Raw genomic sequence first — 24507 nt, forward strand, 5'->3', positions numbered from 1 at the left:
ATATAGTTCGTTTATTTCATTAAAAAATAAAAAAAAAACTGTTTAAATATTTGTTATAGAGGACCAATTAATATAATTCCTGTATTCAAACTACATTAATTGACTGTTTGCGTTGATGAATAATAATTGCTCCAAATACTAAAAAATTAAATTATTTATGGGTATTTGACGGTGTGGTAAAAAAACTAACACCTTAAAAATGGTATTTCATTTTTTGACAAATGCTTATTTATAACAACAGAGACGTTCATTTTCATAACTTATTATTATATTGATTTCTGATTTAAATCCATATTTATTTAGAATAATTTATTAACGAACACAATTAAGTAATAAAACTTAACTAAATACTGGTGGTATTATTAATTAATGATATACTCTTTTATAAAGAATTAAATAGTTTTCTTTTTGCATAGAAATGGGCTAGTAATATCATCATTTTACTAAAAGCGATATATTACTAGTCTGTACATTTTGTACATTTGTTGTTTTAAAAACAATCTAAAATGTCAATATTCCATGGGTATATTGATAAATCAGGTCTAAATTATAATAAAATGCATTTTCTACGAAAACTTGAAGGGATAGGTAAAAAGTGGTATAATACAATTTGATAGACAATTAAATTGTGCATCTGACTCTCATAAAATATACAGGGTATTCCATTTAAATTATACAAGTTATTGCCGTTTAAAGCTAGTAATTATTTAAAATAAATTTTTGACACTCTGTATAAGGCAGTATAATTTTTATTGTTGCAACACAATAACTGATCAATAAATAAACTTCAGTAAATATTTAGTATTAAAAACTTTGATACCCTCGGAGAAATGAAGCCTTAAAATTTATACTGCAATTTTACAAAATTGAAAATATTTCAAAAACTGTAAGGTTTAAGTGTAATAAACCTTAATCAAATTTCTTTTTATTTTAATCGTAGAAACTAAAAATGCAATAAAATACAGGGTGTTCCATTTAAATTATACAAGTTATTGCCGTTTAAAGCTAGTAATTATTTAAAATAAATTTTTGACACTCTGTATAAGGCAGTATAATTTTTATTGTTGCAACACAATAACTGATCAATAAATAAACTTCAGTAAATATTTAGTATTAAAAACTTTGATACCCTCGGAGAAATGAAGCCTTAAAATTTATACTGCAATTTTACAAAATTGAAAATATTTCAAAAACTGTAAGGTTTAAGTGTAATAAACCTTAATCAAATTTCCCTTTATTTTAATCGTAGAAACTAAAAATGCAATAAAATACAGGGTGTTCCATTTAAAAAAATACAACTTTGATATTTTTTATTTATTTGGGACACTCTGTATCTTGTAAAAATATTTTTAAATTGTAGCTCTAATAGTCCTTCAACAAACCCAAAACTTACAATTTGTAAAAATCTAATCGTTTAGCTACAATACTCCGTGTCGTATGTGGTGAACAACCATATATATTCACGGAAAATTGGGGATGTTTTTACATTATTCGATAGAAAATAACACTCTGAATAGAACATATTTATCATATGACAATTTTTGACATTTTCGCATATGGTTTATTTGAAATTGTAACATGCGGTTCATAATGACAATTTGACTCGAAATACCAAGTGTGTGGTACCAAATTATTTGTTAAAAATGCTTTTTTTTAAATATGCTAATGAGCCACCCTTGTTCCATTTGAAAAAATTGAAATATGATTTAAAATACGATTCGGGCATCTTATAAAGGGCCCGGACAAGACACGAAAATCATTAGACGATCAAATCTATTTTTCCAAGGCTCCTTGATTAAAAATGTTTTTAACACATCCATGGTCCTCTAGATTGAAATTTAAAATACGTTTTTTTTGTAAGCTAATATATCAAAAGTTGACATATGATATGTCATTCTATTCAGAGTGACATTTTTATCGAATAAAGTAAAAATTCACCGGGAGTGCCATTTAAAAATCAAAAGTTGTAGTAATTTCCGGTGAAACAGGAAGTGACCAAAAACAATTGAATACGTCAATCAAGCCTAATTTATGTCATATACTAACGTACCAGATCTTGTTTTTTTATCTAAAAAAAATAAAAAGTTATAGGGGGCGAGCCACTTTTGAGACGCACCCGGTATATCTGAATAAACAACTAATAAATGACCATAATAACATGCATGATTTTGTCTCCCTCCTAAACTATATTACATCGTCGGTTATTAATTACCAAAATTAATTTCACCTTCCCCCTCTCTGTTGATCTTACCGCTCCAAATACCCATATAACGTCGCCATCGATATTAGCATAGAAATATACTATTAACTTGGCGTATTCCAGTCAGCGAATTTGCATAAAGATTATCTCAGTTTTAGCGATGGTCTAATAAGGGCATCGCCGGACCCCAACTTTGCATCTATTAAGTCGTTTTTGGTGCCATGTTTTGCTACAACGTTGCTGCACGGGATAGGTCGTGCATTTTAGTTTGGCCGTAACGTTGCGATAGCCGCGTTCATTAACGAGACCTACAAAGTTTTCATAAGGGGGATATATTAGTTGGTCGTGTTGTTCCATCGTTCTAATTAAAACAAGCAAAAAGAATTCAATTTCGTTGGTGTTAGTGTATTACAGGATTTAGTACGAGAATGTTCTATATACACGCAATAATATACAGGGTGGCGCACCTCATTCGCCTCGGTTGATTATACGAAAACGGAAAGATGTAGAAACAAATTATTTTATCGGTATATGTGGGAAGGGAATGTGCATGATTTAAAATGATTTTGAAATGTACAGGGTGTGTCAGAACTAAGATCCATACCAAAGTTATATTTTTTCTTATGGAACACACACACGCGGTATATTATTTCATTTTTTGGATTCTTGGACATAAAATAAGACTTTTATTATAAATGTTTAAAAGCTTTCGTTTTTTGAGATATTTAAAGATATTTAAATATGCATGCTATAATAAAAAAGTTTGTCAACACCTTGTACAGGGTGGGTCAAATTCGACGCTTTTAAAGGGAAACACTCTTTTCTATAGGAGATAGACGAAAACTATTATCGGTGTCTGAAGCTCAATTTTTATCCAAAACATGATGGCGAAAACCGCACATCAATATCTCTTACCGTTTCGGAGTTACGGGGTGTTTTTCAAAAATGTGCATTTTCAACAAATCGCTGTAACTTCTTTGCTATGGAAAATTTTCTATTTTTATGAAAACATTTCCAAAGCATCTTTTTACGTAGAATTTAATGGTTTAAGTGTATTTTTTTTTTAAATTTATAATTTAAGAGTTATCAACAGAAAAATCGATTTTTTATTTGGGACGCCCTGTATATTTTTAATTAAATGAAAACAACTTAAAATTACCATTCTAAAAATATAGCACACTTGATATTTTGTTATAATCTCCTTCGAAATACAGAATTTTTAAAAGTTCGCCACTTTTAACTAGTAGGCTTTGGACCCTTTATTGATGATCAGCCCCGAATAGAACTAGAAAACACATTTTTCCAGCACGACAAGGCACCGCCTCAGAACGCTGAAGTTATCAACTAATTTTTGCAGCCAATTTCGACAATAATTGATTAGTTAACCAAGATCCTAGCCGATGGTCGTCGAGGGTGCCGGACTTAGTGCCTATGGATTTTTATCTTTGCGAAAGAATAAAGGTCGTTATTTTTAAATTGCCTGTATAATCTAGACAAGAATTAGAAGTACTTAGCGGTTATGCGAGGGTATCTTTCACCCCCAGTGAGTTAATAAATTCCGCGGGAAATGTTCAAAAACGGTCCCGTCTGTCCATTACAGAGGACGGTCGACATGTCGAACACCTGTAGCAATTGGTATTTTTGTTTTAATTGCTGCTTACAGCTACAATTTTTTTGCATTACAGCCAGCGCGGTTCAAGGCCTACTTATTCAAAGTGGGCGAATTATTAAAAAAACTATATCTCGAAGAGGAATCGAGCAAAATATAAAGTATGTTATATTTTTGGAAAGGTAATTTTAAATTCTTGTCAATGAATTAAAAATATACAGGGTGTCCCATATAAGAATCTAATTTTCTCTTGATAATTCTTAAATTATTAATTTAAAAAAAATTGTACTTAAACCATTAAATTCTACGTAAAAAGGTGCTTTGGAAATGTTTTCATAAAAATACAAAATTTTTCATAGCAAAAAAGTTACAGCGACTTGTTAAAAATTCAAATTTTTCAAAAACACCCCGTAAGTCATAAACGGTAACAGATATCTACGTGCGGTTTTCACCATCATGTTTTTGATAAAAATTGAGCTCCAGACACCGATATTAGTTTTCGTCTATCTCCTATAGAAAAGGGTGTTTCCATTTAAAAGCATCAAATTTGACCCACCCTGTACATTACTTTTCAGAATTAATTCCTGTGCTGACTTTCAAGCCATAGAAATAAATTTTACTAAAAAAAATGATTGCTTTCATACATGTATACAGGGGTATCAAAAATTGTTGGTATATTTTAAAAATTTCTTTTACGCGTTATAGTATTAGTACTTTTGCGTTTCTTTGAAAACCTACTTTCCCTATTTCGCAGAGCTGATAGTGTAGCATATGAAAAACCTACTAGGCAGAAGGAGAAGCCTGTCGTTGGAAGGGAAGAAAATTAATTTGCCTTAATTAGTTCTTTTATAGAAAATCCAATATAACAAGAAATGTAAAGATATTTACTGACTTTTCCTAAATGTTGAGCAGTTCATAAAATATTCTATAGACAAAGCGCAGTAAATTATGAGAAAGAAGTCTATTTTCAAACACTCGACGAATTGCTCGAATGCAAAAAAGTGTAAATGACTGAATAATTAAGAAAGCTAGAAAAGAATACTCGATTTAAATTTCGCCTAGAATTTATGAATAATGTTCAAACAATCTGGGACTCTTTGGAACAATGAAGTTTTTGAAGAGCATCTTTGCAGCATTTAAGACTCGACGAATTCTAGTTCAAAAGTTTTAAATATCGACGCGCAAACTCTGAAGGTTTTATGAGAAACTTTCCGCCGGAAGGAAAATTATAGAGAATGAAGTTCCAGTTATGATTGTCTTAGAGATTCTTTTTTTTTATTTTACCTCTTCTTGGGGTAAATGGTTGTTTGATACCCCGAAAACTATAATACTCTTATAATTTAATAGGAGTTATATGACATTATTCTTATGGCTGTGTACATTATCATATAAAGTAATCGCAAAACAATTTCCGATGCACGTGATGAACTTTGAGTGACAAGCGATGGCGACAGCACTGCCAGATTGTGATGGATTTATGAGACATTAAGATTCATTAATGTTAAATTAGGAAACAATATATTTATTTTATCATTTATTAAAGATTTTTACGTTTTATTTTTAATTTAATAATTACTATTTTAGTAATTAATTTATTTATTAACAGTAGTCACTAACACTCACAGTAGCAATATTTAAATTTAAGGCAGCAGCTACTCGCTACAAATCGAAATAAGTAGAGAAAACTTTGAAAGTGGTAAAATGTGCTTACCAATCACTTACTTTTCTGACTGCAGTCAAGGGTAAAAATTAAGGACCTTTATTGTCACGTTCCAGTTCAAAATAGTTTATCAGGAAAGCTGCAAGCCCCTTGCTTCGACTGTTTTAATGCTTCAGCATATTTTCGACACACAATTTCAAGAAATGCAATACAAAAACTCGAAAATTTAGTTCTTAAAAGAACTGTTTGTGCTTCAAAGTACAATTTTTAAAAAAAGACTATGAAAATCGACAAAAACGATAATTACTCCCAAAGATTCAACAAGAACACGATAGTATACAAAATAATGACTGACATTATTATAATTGTCAAATAATAAACGACAACGTTGCTGATACTTGCTGATGGCGACAGCCGGCAAACCAAAAGTGAGGTTATAACGCGAAGAGCGAAACCTTGAAAATAAATACCCACAGAAGCAGCGCAGGGTTGTTGACTTGAAAACGTTAAAATTACGCCAAGCGTGTCAAATAAATTATCAGGCCTGAACTTTGAATAAGATGACTAAGGAAGGAGCATATCAAAAAATCTTAGGTCCACCGCGATGAGCCTCAAATATGGCCGACTTAAATTCCGGTTTATCAGTGCCGTTCTAATTTTATTTAAAAAATGTAAAACTATGATGTAGGGTAGACGTGGGATAGACTCAATATTTTTTTTTATTTTACGTTGTGAATAAATGTTGGTAGTTATTAAAATTGTTATAAAAATATAAAATTCTAATAAAAATAGATAAGTTATAATAGGTATTTATAACCATAAACATCCGATACGCTACTGAAGCAGGTAAGTCAAATTGACGTATCTAAATTCTTTGACATCTAATCTTTGACAAGTAGTAAATAAAAGCAAAAATGCAAGAAAAAATATATAATTAGTTAATTTAAGTGAATTTCATAAATGATCGGTTTACTACACGTATGAATATTATATAGTCACTTACTAGCGAAAAGTTGTTCTATTATTTCAGTAGATTTTTGCCGAGATCTACCGCACGCTACACAACCAACTATTTTAGAGTATTTTTCGATAAATCGCGATAGTGTCACTGTTAATTTAAGTTCTGCCACAATTTCCATCTAGATTTACTACCTTTATACAACTATCAGTAGTAGAATAAATAATAAATAACATAAAGTAAGCTCCGTAAAGACTGACAAATCCACAAAATTTCAAATCAAATTCAAATGTGTCAAATGAATCGTCAAACAGAACTGTCAAGGATCCCCACCCTAGAGTGCTTTTTCCGCCCACCATGCATGAATACATGGATAGCATTATGCTCCTTCCTTAGTCTTCTTATTCAAAGGGCCTGAACGATACGGAATCCGGTGACAATACGCCAGATATACCATATATAAAAGACATGTAACGGATTAAAAACGTTACAATATGACATAAATTAGGATTGATTGAAGTATTCAATAATTGTTTTCGGTCACTTCCTGTTTTACCGGAAATGACTAGAAGTTCTGATTTTTAAATGGCACCCTCGGTATTTTTTTTACTTTATTCGATAGAAAATGACGCTCTATCATATATAGAATAGAATGACAGATCATATGTCAACTTTTAACATTCTCGCTTAAAAAAAATTGTATTTTAAATATCAGTCTAGAGTGCCATGGCTGTGTTAAAAACACTAATTTTTAATTAAGGAGCCTTGGAAAAATAGATTTGATCGTCTAATGCTTTAAGTGTCTTGTCCTGACCAGTTAAATGATGCCAAAATCGTATTTTTAATCATATTTCAATTTTTTCAAGTAGAACGAAGGTGGCTCATTAGCATATTTGGAAAAAGCATTTTTTACGAATAATTTGGTACAACATACTTGGTATTTCGAGTCAAATTGTCGTTATGAACCGCATGTTACAATTTCATATAAACCATAGGTATGCGAAAATATCAAAAGTTGACATATGATATGTCATTCTATTCAGAATGTAATTTTCTATCAAATAAAGTAAAAAAAAATACCGAGGATGCCATTCAAAAATCGAAAGTTGTGGTCAGTTCCGGTGAAACAGGAAGTGACCAAAAATAATTTAATACGTCTTTCAATCTGAATTTATGTCATATACTAACATACCAAATCTCGTTTTTTTTATCTGAAAAAAAATAAAGAAGTTATAGAGGTTGAGACACGCTATGTATAAAACTACCCCAGAGTTCCTAACTGACAAAGGAGTTCGATAGGGAGGCGCTATATCCCCAAAGCTGTTTACAGCAACACTAGAAAAAATCATCTTCCATCAACTGGGCTGGACCAACAAAGGATTTTTTGCAACAATCGTTAATAGTTCTAACTGCTAATAGCCCTGAAGACCTGACTAACCAAAACAAATTAACGAACTAAATACAACCAGCAATAAAATGGGTCTCAAAATGAACTTAACAACAAAATGAAACTAAAGTAATGTACAAGGTACAAGGAATTAGTGGACAGAAAAGACATTCTAATAAATAACACAACACTGGAAATAGTAGAAGAATAAATATATTTGGGACAATAAATACCTAACAATAGCTTGGGATCTCTACTACCAGAAATCAACAGAAGAATTAAATTAGCATAACCACTTTATCTAAAAAAGAAAACATTCGACCAATGTGTACTACCAGTGATGACCTATGCATGCAAAAATATATAATAGTTTTACAGAAAGCCTGAGAAATCTCTCCAATAAAATGGCGTAAAATATTGTCCAGAAATATTTAACAAAAAAGCGTACTACTCTATCAATTAGTTTTTTAGTCAAAATAATAGATTGTAAATCTAATATATAAAATTCTCGTGCCACAGTTTTAGTGACTATACTACTCCGAAATCGGTCGGTTTTGATGAAATATTATACCTATGTACATATGTCCAGAGCCTCTGAGAATAGGTTGTTATCTATTTTTTATGCGTTAGTGATAATAAGGATGGTTCATCCTACTGGTACTGAACATTAAATCGTGCTTTTCTAAGTTTGGAGAGAAATTGACTTACCTGCTTTTTTTCCTTATAATAATCTCTACTCAAATGCACTAAAATCTGGACTACGCATTGGCTATCCCAGTCGCTGAATGTTCAAAAAGTAACTTTTGATCTGTATATTGATGAGATAACTTATGTTTTTTTTATAAATCAAATTGAGAATATTACGAATTTCTTGGCAATATATATGATTTGATTTTTATTTGTTTCAGTTATGATTTTTTTAAGCATTTTGTAAAAAATCCCTGTTTTCTCTCATAAATTTAATAATATTTTTATTTTAAGCGTATACGAGAAGTAGTACTTAATACAAGGGCTACCTTTTATGTTTGCATTTAGAAACATAGTAGGCGCCTGTCAAAATAAATCAAATGTTAAAATTATCTGCCATCTATAGTTAACTTAACGTCAAAGTTTTAGACTGCTTCGTTTAAAAGGTATACAGCACCTAAACACCAGCGCAATGTGACCAACATGGCAATAATAAAAATCACTTTAAACTAATTTTTGCAAGTAAAATGAAGAGCTGCTCGGTATCTTAAATTATACAACAAATTTAAACATTTTTGCCAAAATTTCATTTAGTCAGGTTTATAGGCTTTAGTGTGTCTATTTCGATATGATTAATGACGTACATCGGGAAATGTTTTGCGATTACCGTACGTATCGTTTCCGAAACGTAAAGTTTTGATACCTAAAAATATTATTTAGTGGATTTAATAATAACTTATTCAGACTGTCCGGTACGTATCGTACCATATACCGAGCTGGCAAGTCTTGGTATAGGCTTGGTGCATTTCAGATGATTTCAAAAAATTCCAACCGCAGCGTTGTGTACGGCAGAAATCAGAAATTTTTGCTATTTATTCCACGCCGTCCCGGTTACAGTTCATGTCGATCGCATTAAAATAATATTGAAATCGTGGCTTTGTCATAATATTTATGTATTTTAGTTCTTTGCTAGTGCAGTTATTGAAACTATACAACACTCAGGTACTAGGTGTGTGTGTGATGTAACGCTGCTTCGTTTAGTAAAAAATAAGTGAAAAAGAATCCGACCTAGGCGTCGCGCGTCGTGTTATATTGTGACAATTTCAAATGTTAATAAAATTGCCGAAAAAATATTAACGCGCAAAGGAGAGCGTATTTAGGGCGTTGTTGGGTGCAATAGCATTCAATAACTCAACTTTCCCGGTTATTCAACTCTCCCGAAATAAAATTTTATAGCTCCATAGTTTCTCACACCGATTTTATCAGAAACAAAAATGGATTCAAGCAGTTAGACGAAACAAGTGAGTAAACAAAGCACTCGTTACATAATGACGTTAAAAATTAGACATATACTCTGAGAGGATAAAATATAATTTACAGTATTAATTGTATACTTTTTTTTAATCATCTAGTGATTAAATGTTTTTTATACATCTGCTAAAATTATAATTATGTACCTTTAAGAAACATGGTTAGCAAAACTCGCATCCATTATACAAAAGTAAGTGTTTTGGTAAATTAGTGTTTTATTTTGCCGGCTAAATTACATATCGTTTTCTTGTTTATCTATTTGTATTTAATTCTATAATATTTTTTCTTCTATTTAGAGTTTTTAAATAAAATCTTGTTTTTTAATTAATAATGTTATTTAATTTTTATTTAAGTAATATATAAATTATAGTTAACAAGTATCTACCAATTATTAACTATTATTTATTATTTCTATGGGAAAAATGTCTGTCAATGATTTGCGGCCATTAATAAAAAATTTCGAAACGATTAAGCCTGATGACGTATTAGTTAGAAAAATGAGTTGTTGATGGACAAATTAGCAAAATTACTGAAACGTGGTTCGACCGGATATGCATTTAACTTTGTTTTAATTGTGGTAGAGTGACTTTTGATTGAGACTGGTTCGTATTTAAAATGGATTTGCTATGATAGAATGCTATTAAAATTTTAAAATGCGATTTTGTTTAATGTATATAGCATAATTCAGTCCATATACTCAACGCTTTAAATATTGCTTTAACATGTCAATCAAAGTCAATCAAATTGTTTAAAAAAAAAACATAGAACATCTTCTATCCATTTAGATGATTAAAATAATATTTTTTATGTAATTTTTTTCTTAAAGTTTAGATTTGTTTTGATGATTCTTTTTATGGTCATTGTATTACTTTAAAAAAGTCCTATGGGTATTTCGCCATTTGCACTGTAAAAATAGCATAAGTAAATAATTAAGTAATCAATGTAATTATGGCGCAGTCATTTAATATCCCATTAGAAGTAATACCGGGTGTTTCTCGAAAGTAGTTCACTCCTAAGACATTTTTGTTATTTCAGATAGAAAAACAACAACTTTATTTTTAAATTTTACTGAAAAAAATACGATTGGAGCTTCTTAGAGGACATTAGACGATCAAATCTAATTTCCAAGTTTCCTTGATTAAAAATTAGTGATTTTAGCACAATACAGGGTGAGTCTTGAATAAGTGCAAACATTTTCAAGGCTGGTAGATCTCGATAAAAGAAACATATTTTCTCTTTACCATTTTTCAAATAAGTCCAAAATAACAGAGTTATTTAAGTTTGCAAATTTGAAAAAAAAATGATTTTTTGGAAAAATTTTGAGAGCCACCGAATTTTTTCTGTATTTGCATCCATTTTAGTGCCGTAACCTTAGAGTAAAGCTGTAATTATGGCAATATCAGTGATTAAAAATTTATACCTTGGGAAAACAGGCAGTTCTAAAAAGTTTTCGAAAAATATACAGAAAAATTTAAAAGAAAATGAAGGATTTTCAACATCCTTTTTTTTGCGAAAAAACCTCATAGACGTGTTCCCGGGGTCGAAATATGCCACCCCTGAAAATACGTGTAATTATTTAAGGACTCACCGTGTATAAAGAATTTTAAATACTATTTTTTTCAATGAAAATGTCAAAAGTGTGAAAGAAATGATATAAGATATTATATGAGTGATATATCTATCATTCTATTCAAAATGTCATTTTCTGTCAAGGTAAAAAACAATCCTTATTTTGAATACGTCTCTGCGTTTAAAAATGAGAGATTTTAGTCATTTCAGGTGAAACAGGAAGTGACAGAAACTAACCGAATACGTCAGTGAATCTCGACTTATGTCATATAAGAACATAAAATAAAAAAGTTATAGAGGTAAGACACTTTCGAGAAACACCCGGTATAAATTAAATAACTCGGCCTTCGTGTAAATCATATGAAGCCTTTTAAAAAGTCCTTTGGCAAAATTTTACATATACAAAAGTAAATAAACAAGAAAATAAAAGATCCATAATTAAAAACAAAAATATATTGCCAATTGTTTTACATATTAAAATTTAAAAAAATATATAATAAAGAAATAAAGCTATAAAGTCAAACAAGAAATAAATGTGGTATGCATTTATAGCGAGTTAATAATGGGTATTTCAAGACTTTTTTAATACAAAAGAAATCCCATTTTTTTATTATTTTATTGGGTGTCAAAAATAAAAACTAATTTGAAAAAGTTATTAATATCTAAATTGATAAATAATCTATACTAATATATAAAATCCTTAAGTGACTGACTCACTGATTAATCACGACCCTGCTCAAACCACTCAACGTAAGAAGCTCAATTTTGGCATACAGGTTGATTTTAGGGTGTAAAGGTTCGATAAGAAGGGATTTTTCGGAAATCCTTCGATTTCTGCTTAAATTAAAAAAAAATCGATTTCTGCTTAAATCGCCTGACGTAAAAGGCTGATTTTTGGCAAACGGATTGACTGTGGGGAGTAGAGGTACGATAAGGAGGGGTTTCTCGAATCTCAAATTCCAGGAGGGTGAAACGCCCCTCAAATTGTTATGGTGAAAACGCCCCTCAATATTTGTTATTTAAAAAACGGTTAGTTTTTCGGTTGTGCTTTCGGGAAAACGCTTGGACATGCATAATTTATTTTGTTTTTTTACATATTTTGAAATTTTTTAAAAAATCATACAGGGTGTTCCATAAAGTTGGGTAATTGATTCTGCTTTGTTTTAGGTAACCCCGATTCTGCTTGACATAAAAAGCTTATTTTTGGCAAACGGATTTTTCGAAAGTCAAATTCCAACAAGATGAAACTACCCCTCAAATATGTTATATAATAATATCGCCATATTGTTTTTTCTCATGCTGACATAAATGTGAGAAAATTTTATCCAGTTTGTATGTTAATGAAAATTCTTGCTTTGCTTTACCATTACAAATGATTAATTCGACGGGAACGAAGTCGCGGGTACACGCTAGTTTTCTAAATATGTATATGGTAACTTTCTCGCATTACTAAAAAAGTGGGGTTCATAACCATATTAGTTATGATAACTCGTGTACCTAGACTATAGTATAAGTGAACAATAATTCATAAATATTATATATTGTTTTATTTATATTGTTTTGCATCCGTGCTCCAATAATTCTATTATATAATAGTTCTATGCGGTTTTATTCAATACCGGAAACGTCCCTTTCCATTCCAAAAATATATATTTCATCTATTTATTAATATTTATTTATTCCGACTTTTTGTCCGAAATCCCATTCTCCCGGCTTCCAAAATTCTGTCCCTATAAAAAACGATAATAATGCACACCGAACCGCGAACCGCGCTAAAATATATATAATATTCCGCTGCGACAGCGGTCACAAAATTTGCCGGCCTAGTGCATTAGGACAAAAGCTCTCAGCCGCCCGGTCGCCATTTATCACCGGAATTTTAATAAAACGATTTGTTTTGCAGTGCCACCCCAGAGGCCCAGGATAGAGTTCAACGGCACCCAGGTTTTGCCCGGACACAACCTGACAACGCTGCACGGCGAGGTGGCCGTTATCAAGTGCGTGTCGCATTACGGGAACCCCCCGCCGGTGCTCAAATGGTTCATGGGTAAGTCAATTTTAATTACTTGTTAAATTATTATTTATCACTAACTTCAGATAACATTTATTTATTGAAAAAAAAAAACATAATTTTAGTGTAATATAAATTTAAAATAAAATTTTCAAATACCAAATTGTCACTGCAAAGTCAAAACCTCGAAGTTCAATTTCGTCAATTTTTAAATAATTGTGTTTATTATTTAAATATTTCATACTAAAGAACACTTTCTAGTGACCGGAAAATCTCCTGTTTAATTTGACTTAATATAATACCGTATGATCGAGAAAAAACGGCGTCAAAGGCGGCTGGGGAATGACTATCGATGCTATTTTTGACGAGGTCGAACTCTGCTCAAAGTTAATTAACTTTATTTTGATTTTTTTAGTTAATTAAAATTCTTCTTCTTTTCACTTTAAAGATCTTCAAAAAAATTAAATTTTAATTAAAATTAATACTAAATGTAGAAAATCTAGAAGATAATAGTAAGTTTCCGGATACAGGAATCTATATCCAAAAAATATTTTTTTTTGATAATTTGAACTATATCAGTTCTAATTAATAAAAAAATCTATATTAGGTAAATCCAGTAAATCGTAATTAATACAGAATGCGTCTTTAAAAGTAAAGAAGAGAAAAATCAAAAAGGCTCTAACCTAACTATCGCCCGTCCCAGTCCCAGGCATTTCTATTACATTTCTAGAGTTAACAAAAATTGGATTATTCTACTGTTAAAATGCATGTTAAAATGTATGGATTATCCTTTTGTAATTGTCTAATACAGACTAGACCCTTCAGATTTACTAATACTGTAGCTGTAAACCAATATGTGTGTTCAATTACTAGTAATAACCCGTTAGTTCATGGAAGAAGTATCGTGTTTATCAACAAAATTAATTGTAGGCCTTTAAATTTTGCTTAATATGGTCATATTTTGTAATATTCAACTCATAATTGTTGATACTTCTGGTGGATGATGTTCAATTTTATACATGTATAAAATATAAACACACTAAATTGAAGTACTAGAAATGGTAAGGTGAGATATTTTTAAGAATCTGTATTATTACTTATACATTACTTTTTACTTATAGAATATCTACCCCTGTGTATAACCTCTAAGAAACAAATTAAATGAACAAAACTATGTCAAAGAAATAGTCTATTGTATAGAGGATTTAAAGAAAATCAAATAGGTGATGCTGTAATCAAAGCTTTGTCGATATTGACTTACCGAAATGTATAGTCATACGTTATGTTTGTACAATTTGTTTTTGAATTTCTTCTAGGTTTCTGCATCTTCAGTCAGTGAAAGTAGAAATATCATGAGAAGTTTTTTCAGTCCATAAGATTCAACATTAAAAAATACAGGGATACTTAATCATTAATTAATCTAATTAATTTTTTTTGAGATATAAGCACTATAAGCAGCAAAATATTACCCTTATAATCCCGGAAGATGTGGGCAATAAATTAAATGATAAAGAATTTTAAATTGTCTATACATATATAAATCACTTGTTTTAAAATAAAAAAAATTGGCATTTTAAATTTTATATTGTATTTATTTATTAAATGATAAAATTAAAATACTTATATACTACATGATCTAACACTGTAAGTCTTAGTTTCTTTGGTTTGGTTTACTGTTTGCCGAGTACTATGGGTATAGTTCATTAAATTAATAGATTCTATTCTTATGATTGACATATGCATATTAATTGTTTTCTTAAGTTATGTTACAATGAAACTCACTTTATAAACAGTATAATATAGGTCTGTATTTTCTTTCGAATGGTATTACAAAATATTTTTTACTGTGGACCCTACTAATCAATATATTATGCCTGGTTTAAGAGTCTAAATCTGTACTTATTACATTTAATTTAATAACAAACCTAAATTATTTGTCTAAGTTCTGCGACTTACTAAAAAAAACAATTATGATTTTCGAAAGTGATTAATACAGGGTTTTCCAAAATTATACATTACTTCTTGATGTATGTATTATATTAATTCATTTATTTACTTCAATCGTTCCAAAGTGTATATTATTTCCTACAATCTACCAGTAGTTACGTTAAAAGCTAGGTATGTAAATAAATGACTTACCAGCCTAAAATTATTGAGATTAAATAACGTAATATATAAGTAAATAAAATTGACAATACACCAATAACATATTTTAGCAATAACCATTGATCCCTGCATGGAACTTTGTAATTACAGCATCACCAATTTTGTTTTCATTAAATCCTCTATGCAATAGATTATTTCTTGGACACAGTTTTGTTCATTTAATTAATATGCTTCTTGGAAAACAGAAACTTGGGCATACACAGGAACAGATACTCTATAAGTAAAGAAGTAATAATACAGGGATTTCGTAAAAATTACTATCTCACCTTATTCATTTTTCTTCAATTTGGTTTGTTTATAATTTATATATGTATAAATTGAACATCATCCACCAGAAGTATCAACAATTATGAGTTGAATATTGTAAAATATGACCATATTAAGCAAAATTTAAAAGCCTACAATTAATTTTGTCGATAAATACGATACTTCTTTCATCAACTAACGGATTATTTACTGGTATTAAACACACATTTTTATTTACAGCTACAATCAATGCAATATTAGTAAATTTGAACGGTCTAGTGTGTATGAAACAATAATAAAAGGCTAATCCGTATATTTTAACAGCACAATAATCAAAAATGTTGTCGAAATGTTTCGGTCGGAGGGGTCGGAGGCTTGTCGGACGACGAGATTTAGTTAGGTTAGAGTCTTACTGGCCTTACTCTTCTTTATTTTGAAAAAGGCGTTTACTGCATTAAGGATGATTTAATATCGATTTTTTATTGAGTAGAACTGGTGCAGATCGAAACATTTGAAAAAACAATTTTTTGGAAATAGATATGTGTATCTGGAAACTTTCTATTCTTTTCTGGTTTTTCTATATAAGGTATTAATTTTTGACAAATTTTATGTCAATTCTCAGTTACTGACGTCTAGAGTTCTATATCGGCAAAAATAGCATCGATAGTCATTCCTAAGCCGCCTTTGACGCCGTTTTTTCTCGATCATACGGTATTATCTATACTAATATATAAAATCCTTAAGTGACTGACATACTGATTAATCACGATCCTGCTCAAACCGCTCAACGTAAGAAGCTCAATTTTGGCATACAGGTTGATTCTAGGGTGAAGAGGTTCGATAAGAAGGGATTTTTCGAAATTCCAGTCCCAAGAGGGTGAAACCACCCCTCAAATATTACAATATTTTTTATTTAAAAAACGTCCAAGTTTCCGAAAAAACGCTTAAACACGTATATTTTATTTTGTTTTTTTTACATATTTTAAGATTTTTTAAAAATGTTTACAGGGTGTTTCGAAAAATCTGGTCATTGTTTAACCACGATCCTGCTTAAAGCGCTTGACGTAAAAGGCTGATTTTTGGAAAACAGATTGACTTTAGGGTGTAGAGATTCGATAAGAAGGATTATTCGAAACTCGAATTCTAAGGGGGCGAAACTATCCCTCAAATATTAAAATATTTTTTATTTAAAAACCGGTGAGTTTTTCGGAAAAAGTCTTAAACACGTATATTTTATTTTGTTCTTTTACATATTTTAAGATTTTTTATAAATTTATACAGGGTGTTTCAAATATGTGCATTGAGTAATCACGATTCTGCTTAAACTGCTTGACGTTTAAAGCTGATTTTTAGTAAACAGATTGACTGTGGGGTGTAGAGGTTCGATAAGGAGAGGTTTCTCGAATCTCAAATTCCAAGAGGGTGAAAACGCCCCTCAAATATTACAATATTTGTTATTAAAAAACTGCTTGACGTAAAAAGCTTATTTTTGGCAAACGGATTTTTCGAAAGTCAAATTCTAACGGGATGAAACTACCCCTCAAATATTACCAAGTTATATAATAATATCGCCATATTGTTTTTTCTCATGCTGACATAAATGTGAGAAAATTTTACCCAGTTTGTATGTTAATGGAACTTCTTGCTTTGCTTTATCATCACCATTACAAATGATTAATTCGACGCGAACGAAATCGCTGGTACACGCTAGTGACTTTATAGAATATTGTTTCGAGGACATTTTGATTATTTTTTCATCAAAATATAGTATTGATCGTTTTATTCTTTTACTACTAAATCGTGCTATAATGTTTCACTCAGTCGCATGGTTATCAGTTTCTTTTTTCAAGGAACTGAATCAGTATCTCTGTTGATATTGTCCTTACATTTGTTAATTTTTACGCTTTTGTATGTTTGAGTTTTTTGTACAGTTTGAGACATAAGACATATGCTGAATTGAACTTAGTTATTAACATCTATACTACAATGATCCGCCAAATATATGTTGAATATATGTTTTGTCCTCTTTATCGTACACTGAGAGAAAAAAACGTTGTAAAATAAAAAAAAAATATTTTGGCCTCATTAGTGGTCATAATTGAATTAATAAGACATCTGTTGATTTTATGCATATACACGTAAAGTATAAAACATACATGATCACTGTCATTGTTAGTGGTATATCAGATTTAGAATAAAAATGCTGCCTATTTGATTTAAAGAAAAATATATTTGATTATTAGTGTTTCCTTTTATTTTTTAAATACATTCCTTTTATTTCAAGCCTTCCTCTTTATATTTTGAAGTGCAATGCTTAATGATTTATTAATATGTCACTTTGTTTAAAGCTTGAGTCGATTTTAATCGAATAGGATCAGTACTAACAATTTAAATGAAATAAATATCAAATTTATTAGTAAAATAACTTTATTTCCGAATTAATCTTCTGGTGATAAGTAAGTAAATACAATTGTATTGAATGTCTTCCAAAATAAAAAATAATAGATACAAGGGTATCCCGGTGAATTTTGTCTAGTGACGAATGGTTTTTGTAAAAACTAGTTTTTGTAAAACTTTGTTACAACCTGGAATTGATCTGCCTTTATTAGATTCCCTTTAAAGGTCAGAGTCTTCGGTCCATCTTGAAACTGAAGTTAACCTGAAACAGACAATTTTTCTATACCTACAGAGTATACAGGATTTGCAGGTTTTCTAAATCGTATAATTGTAAAAAACCAGTATTTTTTTAGGTTCCTAATGCCACTATAGATAAGAAAACCGCGTTAGGTTGAATTAAAAAAAGTGGGGTTCTCCGGCTCAGCATCATTTCCATCACTTTTAAAGAAAAACTTTGATTCTGCTATATTGATACTATATTAATATTAACGTTTGATTATTCTAAACAACTAACTAAAACAACACATTACCTGTAAACGATACAATTCTCCTTTTTGTTACTAACAACTGTCATACACAATAAATACCATTGCACTATTCAAAATAATGGAACGCGACAAAAATCATATAAAAATGTGTGGCTGATCGGGCTTATCCCGCCAATCCCGCCAAACACTATCTTTTGATGTCCACCTCGAATGACTTTCTATTGGAGAGTATTAATCACGTGGCAAAAGCCTACTAGAAATATATTTAAACTGCTAGCAATTCTTATAGAAATAAAATACTCTCGTGCTTAAAATAAATTCATTATTATTATTTTTTATTTAATTAGGTAAATATAATTCCATAGAACAAGTTAATTATTTTAACGTGATTTATTGTGTATTTTACAATGCATTTTTTTTCTGAGTATATCCTAACGCCATCTGCTCTCTCAGTCTACTTATTACTGTTCTCCTTCTTTATCCCAGATATTTTTGATTACAATATTTACACGCAATTTTATAAATACCCCCCATTTTTAGTGGAGGTGTTTTATCTTTAGGATAACTAGGACATTCCTAATATAATTTCTAGCTCAAATAGTTCATTTGTACGTGGAAGACTTGTAGAAGCGGTCTATGAAATATGAAATTTAAGCTAGCCATCTTATGTTCAACAAAATTACAAAAGTTTAGAAATATAATATCATTGTGTTGTGGTTATTTTTTTATAGATATCAAATTTTGGACAATTTATTAGTATTTCTAACAACTAAAGCCCCATACTCACACTTCGCTCCTTCCTCGCGTTACTTCCTCGCGTTCCTTCGTCCCTTCGCTTCCTTCCTTCGTCCATTCGATGCTTGGAAATTAGTCAGTTATGCAACAACACACCACAAAATATTTTTAATATAGCAGCTACATGTTTAATACGAAATATTTAGTAACCTCTAAAATTTTTAAAAAATCCGAAAGGCGCATAATTTTTATTTTATAAAACTGCAATTCTTTGTCATGTCAAAAATAAAAATTGAATTTTAATAATATATTTTTTTTAATAAATCCGAATATTTCAGCTTTCTAAAGTACTTATTTTCAAAAACGGGGTAAAAATGCATTATTTAACTTTATTACATAGTCGGCCGGTTTAAATTAGGTAATCAAAACAATCAACTGATTTATTCGACGTAAAATGTTGGTTATTGGCATGTTATTTAAAAGCAGCACAAGTTCAGTTTCCGTGTAGTTTATCAAAATATCACGATGCAAAGCAAAATTATCTGGTAAAATTAAGTTAAATAAAATAAGAGCCGTTTAGCAGTTTAACAGTAACTAAATAAATACTTATTTCAGTATATTATAATTTTCGAAAGCGTTGTATAAATGTTATTTATTTGAGCAAATAAAATAAAAATAATATATAGAATGTCTCTGTTTAAAGAAGAGCATAAAGTTTGAGTCATTTTCGAAATAGATCAGTCAACGAATTACCACTAATATCAGGCATTTACCTGAAAGTCATGAGACACAGATTTGGTGGTGGGTAAGTACTCAATAGGTAGAACAAAACAAAAAATCAGGGTATCCGGTATATACCTGTAGATTTAGATGAACATCCTAATTTTAATAAAAGGAGTTTCCGACGACGGCATAGTAAATACCCGGTATAATGCCGGGAATAAAAATATACCAATATATAATATCTACAATATATATAAGAAATATTGTAGATATACTCGTATTTCTGACATTACTGGTATTATATACCAGTCGATCGTTGGAAATACCTTTTATAAAATTAGACTGTTCATCTAAATGTACAGGTATATACCGGATACCCTGATTTTTTGTTTTGTTCTACCTATTGAGTACTTACCAACCACCCGTGTCTCGTTTTTCAGGTAGAATGGCAGTGACGAAAGTGGTTCTTCGTTGGGAGCTGTCCATTTCGAAAAATGACTCAAACTTATGTTCTTTTTTTTAAACAGGACACTCTATATATTATTTTTATTTTATTTGCCTTGTTAATCTTTGATTAACGAGAGCTTTCGAAAATTATAATATACTCTATATTTATTTATTTAGGTACTGCTAAACTGCTAAACGGCTCTTATTTTATTTAACTTAATTTTACCAGATAATTTTGCTTTGCATCGTGATATTTTGATAAACTACACGGAAACTGAACTTGTGCTGCTTTTAAATAACATGCCAATAACCGACATTTTACGTCGAATAAATCAGTTGATTGTTTTGATTACCTAATTTAAACCGGCCTACTATGTAATAAAGTTAAATAATGCATTTTTATTTATTTATACATTTATTTACGTCAAAAACTGTACGGGAGACCGTTTCCACCTTTTCGATAAGTTATGATACAAAGGGGATCGAAAAATGCAATAATTTCAGATTCGCCCTGTATTTTAGGAAGTAAGAGAGCTAGGACATATCTGTATGTAGCATCTTTAGTTTCATAAAAAAGTAACACCGTAATGTGAAAACCGCATCTTTGTATTTCGACTCATAAACGAGAAACCCTGCAAAACACACGGAAATGGGACACCCTGTACAGACGTACTGCCAAATCAAGAAATCAACTACGAATGAAATCCAAGATCGATTTAAATATTTTATATATTTTAATATTTTTTTGTGTTCGTGATAATTCCTTTGCTACTTCCTCCAAAAACCGACAATGCGTGGAAGGAGCGTTTCGAGGAAGTAAACGGACGAAGTAGCGTTTTGACGAAGGAGGAAGGAACACACAGTCGCATAAAATCGACATTTTCCCATAGTAAATATATGATTTTTCGACGAAGGGACGCGAGGAAGGAACGAAGTGAAGTAGCGAAGTGTGAGTATGGGGCTTAATACTCCATACTGATAACTCGTTTTTCTCAACTTTATACCTAAATTTAATGGAAGGAAAACGATTATATAATTTTGAAATACAGTTGAAGACTTGAAGCAAATAATGTTCTAAGGCTAAAAAAATGGTTTACTTCGAAATAATGTAAGTCTTCAGTTGGCTATGCTATCAGAATGGGTGTCAAAAATTGCAGATATTATCACCACATACCTAAACCATATTCTTGGGAAATACTCAAACTGGTTTTTAGCCCTGTATATCGTGCCTTTCTGGTGAAATTTAAATTGATGAATAGTTAGAACAAGATACCTAACAATTGTAATGTAAAAGTGATTTTTTAATGTTGTCCTTTTCAATCGATATGAAGTTTTTTGATTCTTAGAAAAAATCTGATGCTATTAGATTTTTTCGAATGAATAACATTTCTTTATAATTAAATCATTTATTTAATCATCATAATTTAATTTAAATTTCACATTAATCACGTAAACGGATTATGGGCCAAACTGTCCTTTTTTTATAGTCATGACCTTTTGTCCCAAATTTGCACGAGAAAACAGAAAAGGTCACATTACGGGAATCAATTCACGCGTTAAAATTATTATTTTATTAAAGGATTCGATATCGCCAAAAAGATGTAAAAAGAACATTAATCCAGTCCAATAAGCCTCTCGTCCGATTAAACTCGGCCATTCCAAGATTTTTCAAGGAAAAAAAGCGAATATTTCGTATGTAGGTCATGCATTCCTCTACTTACCCCTACATTCTATTGGACTACCTATGTTACAAGAAGATTTCTATATATTACAGAAATTTTACTGCAAATTCTTCATAATTTTTAAAAAAAAATGCTTTTTATACTGGATTTTTTTCAACAGAGACCCACCTCAACTAGCGAATATAGTTCCCAGTCCTTTTTAAAATGTCACTGCCCCTAAAGTATAGTTCCTAGGCCCACTCTGCCACTTAAAATGTTACTCTATAAGGAATAGTCACTTTGCAGTATATTTCGAGAGTGACCGGTTAGTGCCTACCTACCATAAAAGCGGAAAATAAACACCCCGATTGCAAGTCGCAAACATGTAAACAAAAAGCCCAGAATAAAAATACGCACTTTATTTTTAATACGTCACATCTGGCATGTTGAAAAGCGGCAACACGGCCGCGGCCGGGCCACCATGCTGACCCACCACCACCTCCACACAAGGCTATTCAACCTTTTCCAATATGGCGGAGATAGAAGTGCTTTATTTGGCGCGTATTTTAAAACCTTTTTTATTTCCAAATAGACATTTTTCAAACAAATGTCTGGTTAGATTACGTAATATTTCACTAATTTTTTAATATACAGGGAGTCTAAAGTTCTCTACATAAGTATGGAATTTTTTGTATTATTACTTTTATGAAAACATCAGTTAGTTACTTTTTAAAAAAAGGTCTGCTTTCTAAGGAAATAGGTAGTGTTAAAATATTCAAACTTGAGGTAGCATATATAGGGTGTTCAAAATCATCGGAAAAAGAAATAACCAGAAATATATGACAGAAAATTGCAATATAATCTAAATATTCAATTGCAAACACTTACTTACCATAGTTTAGAATTTACTTAACGTTTGATAAATATATATTATTATGGACAGTATAGGAAGTTACTTGTCTTAGTAAAAGCCTTGGTAAATGCTCTTGGAATTATAAACTACACTGGCTTGGGTCAAAAAATCTGGAATATTTTTTCTATGTTTTGCAGCATTCCACAAATGGGAATAAATTTAAACTATAATAGGTGAGGATAAATAAAAAATATAATATGTGTTTCAACATTTTATATAGAAAAAAAAACTAAATACCTTTTTGGGGGTTCGTAAGTAAAACCTACGCTTAGCTTAGTTTTCTTTACTCTTTCTCTTTACATAGGGCATTGTCTTTGTGGTAAAGACGTCATTCCTTTTTTTTGCATAGTTCTTCAATAAAATATTGGATATTCTGAACAAGATGGATTTAATAATAAATTCTGACATATGTGAGGGGCAATTGTGACCTAAAAAAAGACTTACATCCAGGCCATTTATATTTTCAAATGTCAATGTTGTCAATATCTTTCTGTGATCTTTTTGATGTAAAAAGCTTGATTCTTTTTCCAATATTTTACTTACAGTGAGGTAAATGTAAGCAGTAGCCATCCCCACTACATCCTCACTAGGGTAACAGAGGCTTTGGGGCCTTTGGCTTTTTTGAGGCATATTTAAGGCACTTCTTACCCGAGAACTATTAGTAGGAGTGAAATTATCTCTTTTAATAGCTGTCAACCATTTTTTTACGAAGCTCGTCATTTTTGGGGAATACAAAAGCAGAAACCTTGGGACCCCCTCTATAATTCCCGTAACAATTTGGAACAGAGCATGTAAAAGGCATGCTACAATAAAATGTTAATACCTACCCTTTAATACCTATCTTTTGATTATTGTAAGTAACCATTATAAAGATTTATAAAGGCGGCGAAGGCTTTTTACTCATTTAGGTGTAATATCTTGATAAATACTTCTAGTTCTTACCTTAAAATAATTAATAATAGAGGAGTACGACAAGCACGAAAGTTTGAATTTCCCTATGTGGAATGTCTGGTTTGGATTTTTATTACACTGTTATTTTATCACAATTTTCTGATCACACCATGCACTAAACACTAAGAACTAAACTGTAACAGTCAAATTTCCTCGCAACGACCTCTGTGTGCTAGCTCATAAAATATCGCAAATAGCTATTATTTTTGCATCATGTTTACTATAATTTTATTGTTAAGTATTATTTTATTTAAATTTTACCATTATGCAACCCGATATACACCGCGCTATAGAGCCACAGAATATTATCACTGGATGCCGCCCAGCATTAGAATTTTTGTCCATCTCTCTAAATCTTTGGTCATCACTTGTCCCTTGTCACTGTCAG

At 30.6% G+C, this 24507-nt stretch overlaps 1 protein-coding gene across 2 annotated transcripts in view; it reads left to right on the forward strand.

The window, feature by feature from the left end:
• The window catches only part of LOC115887727 (hemicentin-1), a 691696-nt gene that overhangs the window by 378183 nt on the left and 289006 nt on the right, over positions 1-24507 (forward strand). For both annotated transcript variants that reach the window (XM_030907200.1, XM_030907201.1), the window contains exon 3: positions 13285-13428. In XM_030907200.1, the coding sequence (XP_030763060.1) occupies positions 13285-13428 (144 nt within the window). The remainder of the gene's footprint in view (positions 1-13284; positions 13429-24507) is intronic.

This window comes from Sitophilus oryzae, unplaced genomic scaffold (assembly GCF_002938485.1).
Source record: "Sitophilus oryzae breed Bouriz unplaced genomic scaffold, Soryzae_2.0 scaffold_614_pilon_pilon, whole genome shotgun sequence".
In the NCBI taxonomy this organism is placed as follows: Eukaryota; Metazoa; Arthropoda; class Insecta; order Coleoptera; family Curculionidae; genus Sitophilus; species Sitophilus oryzae.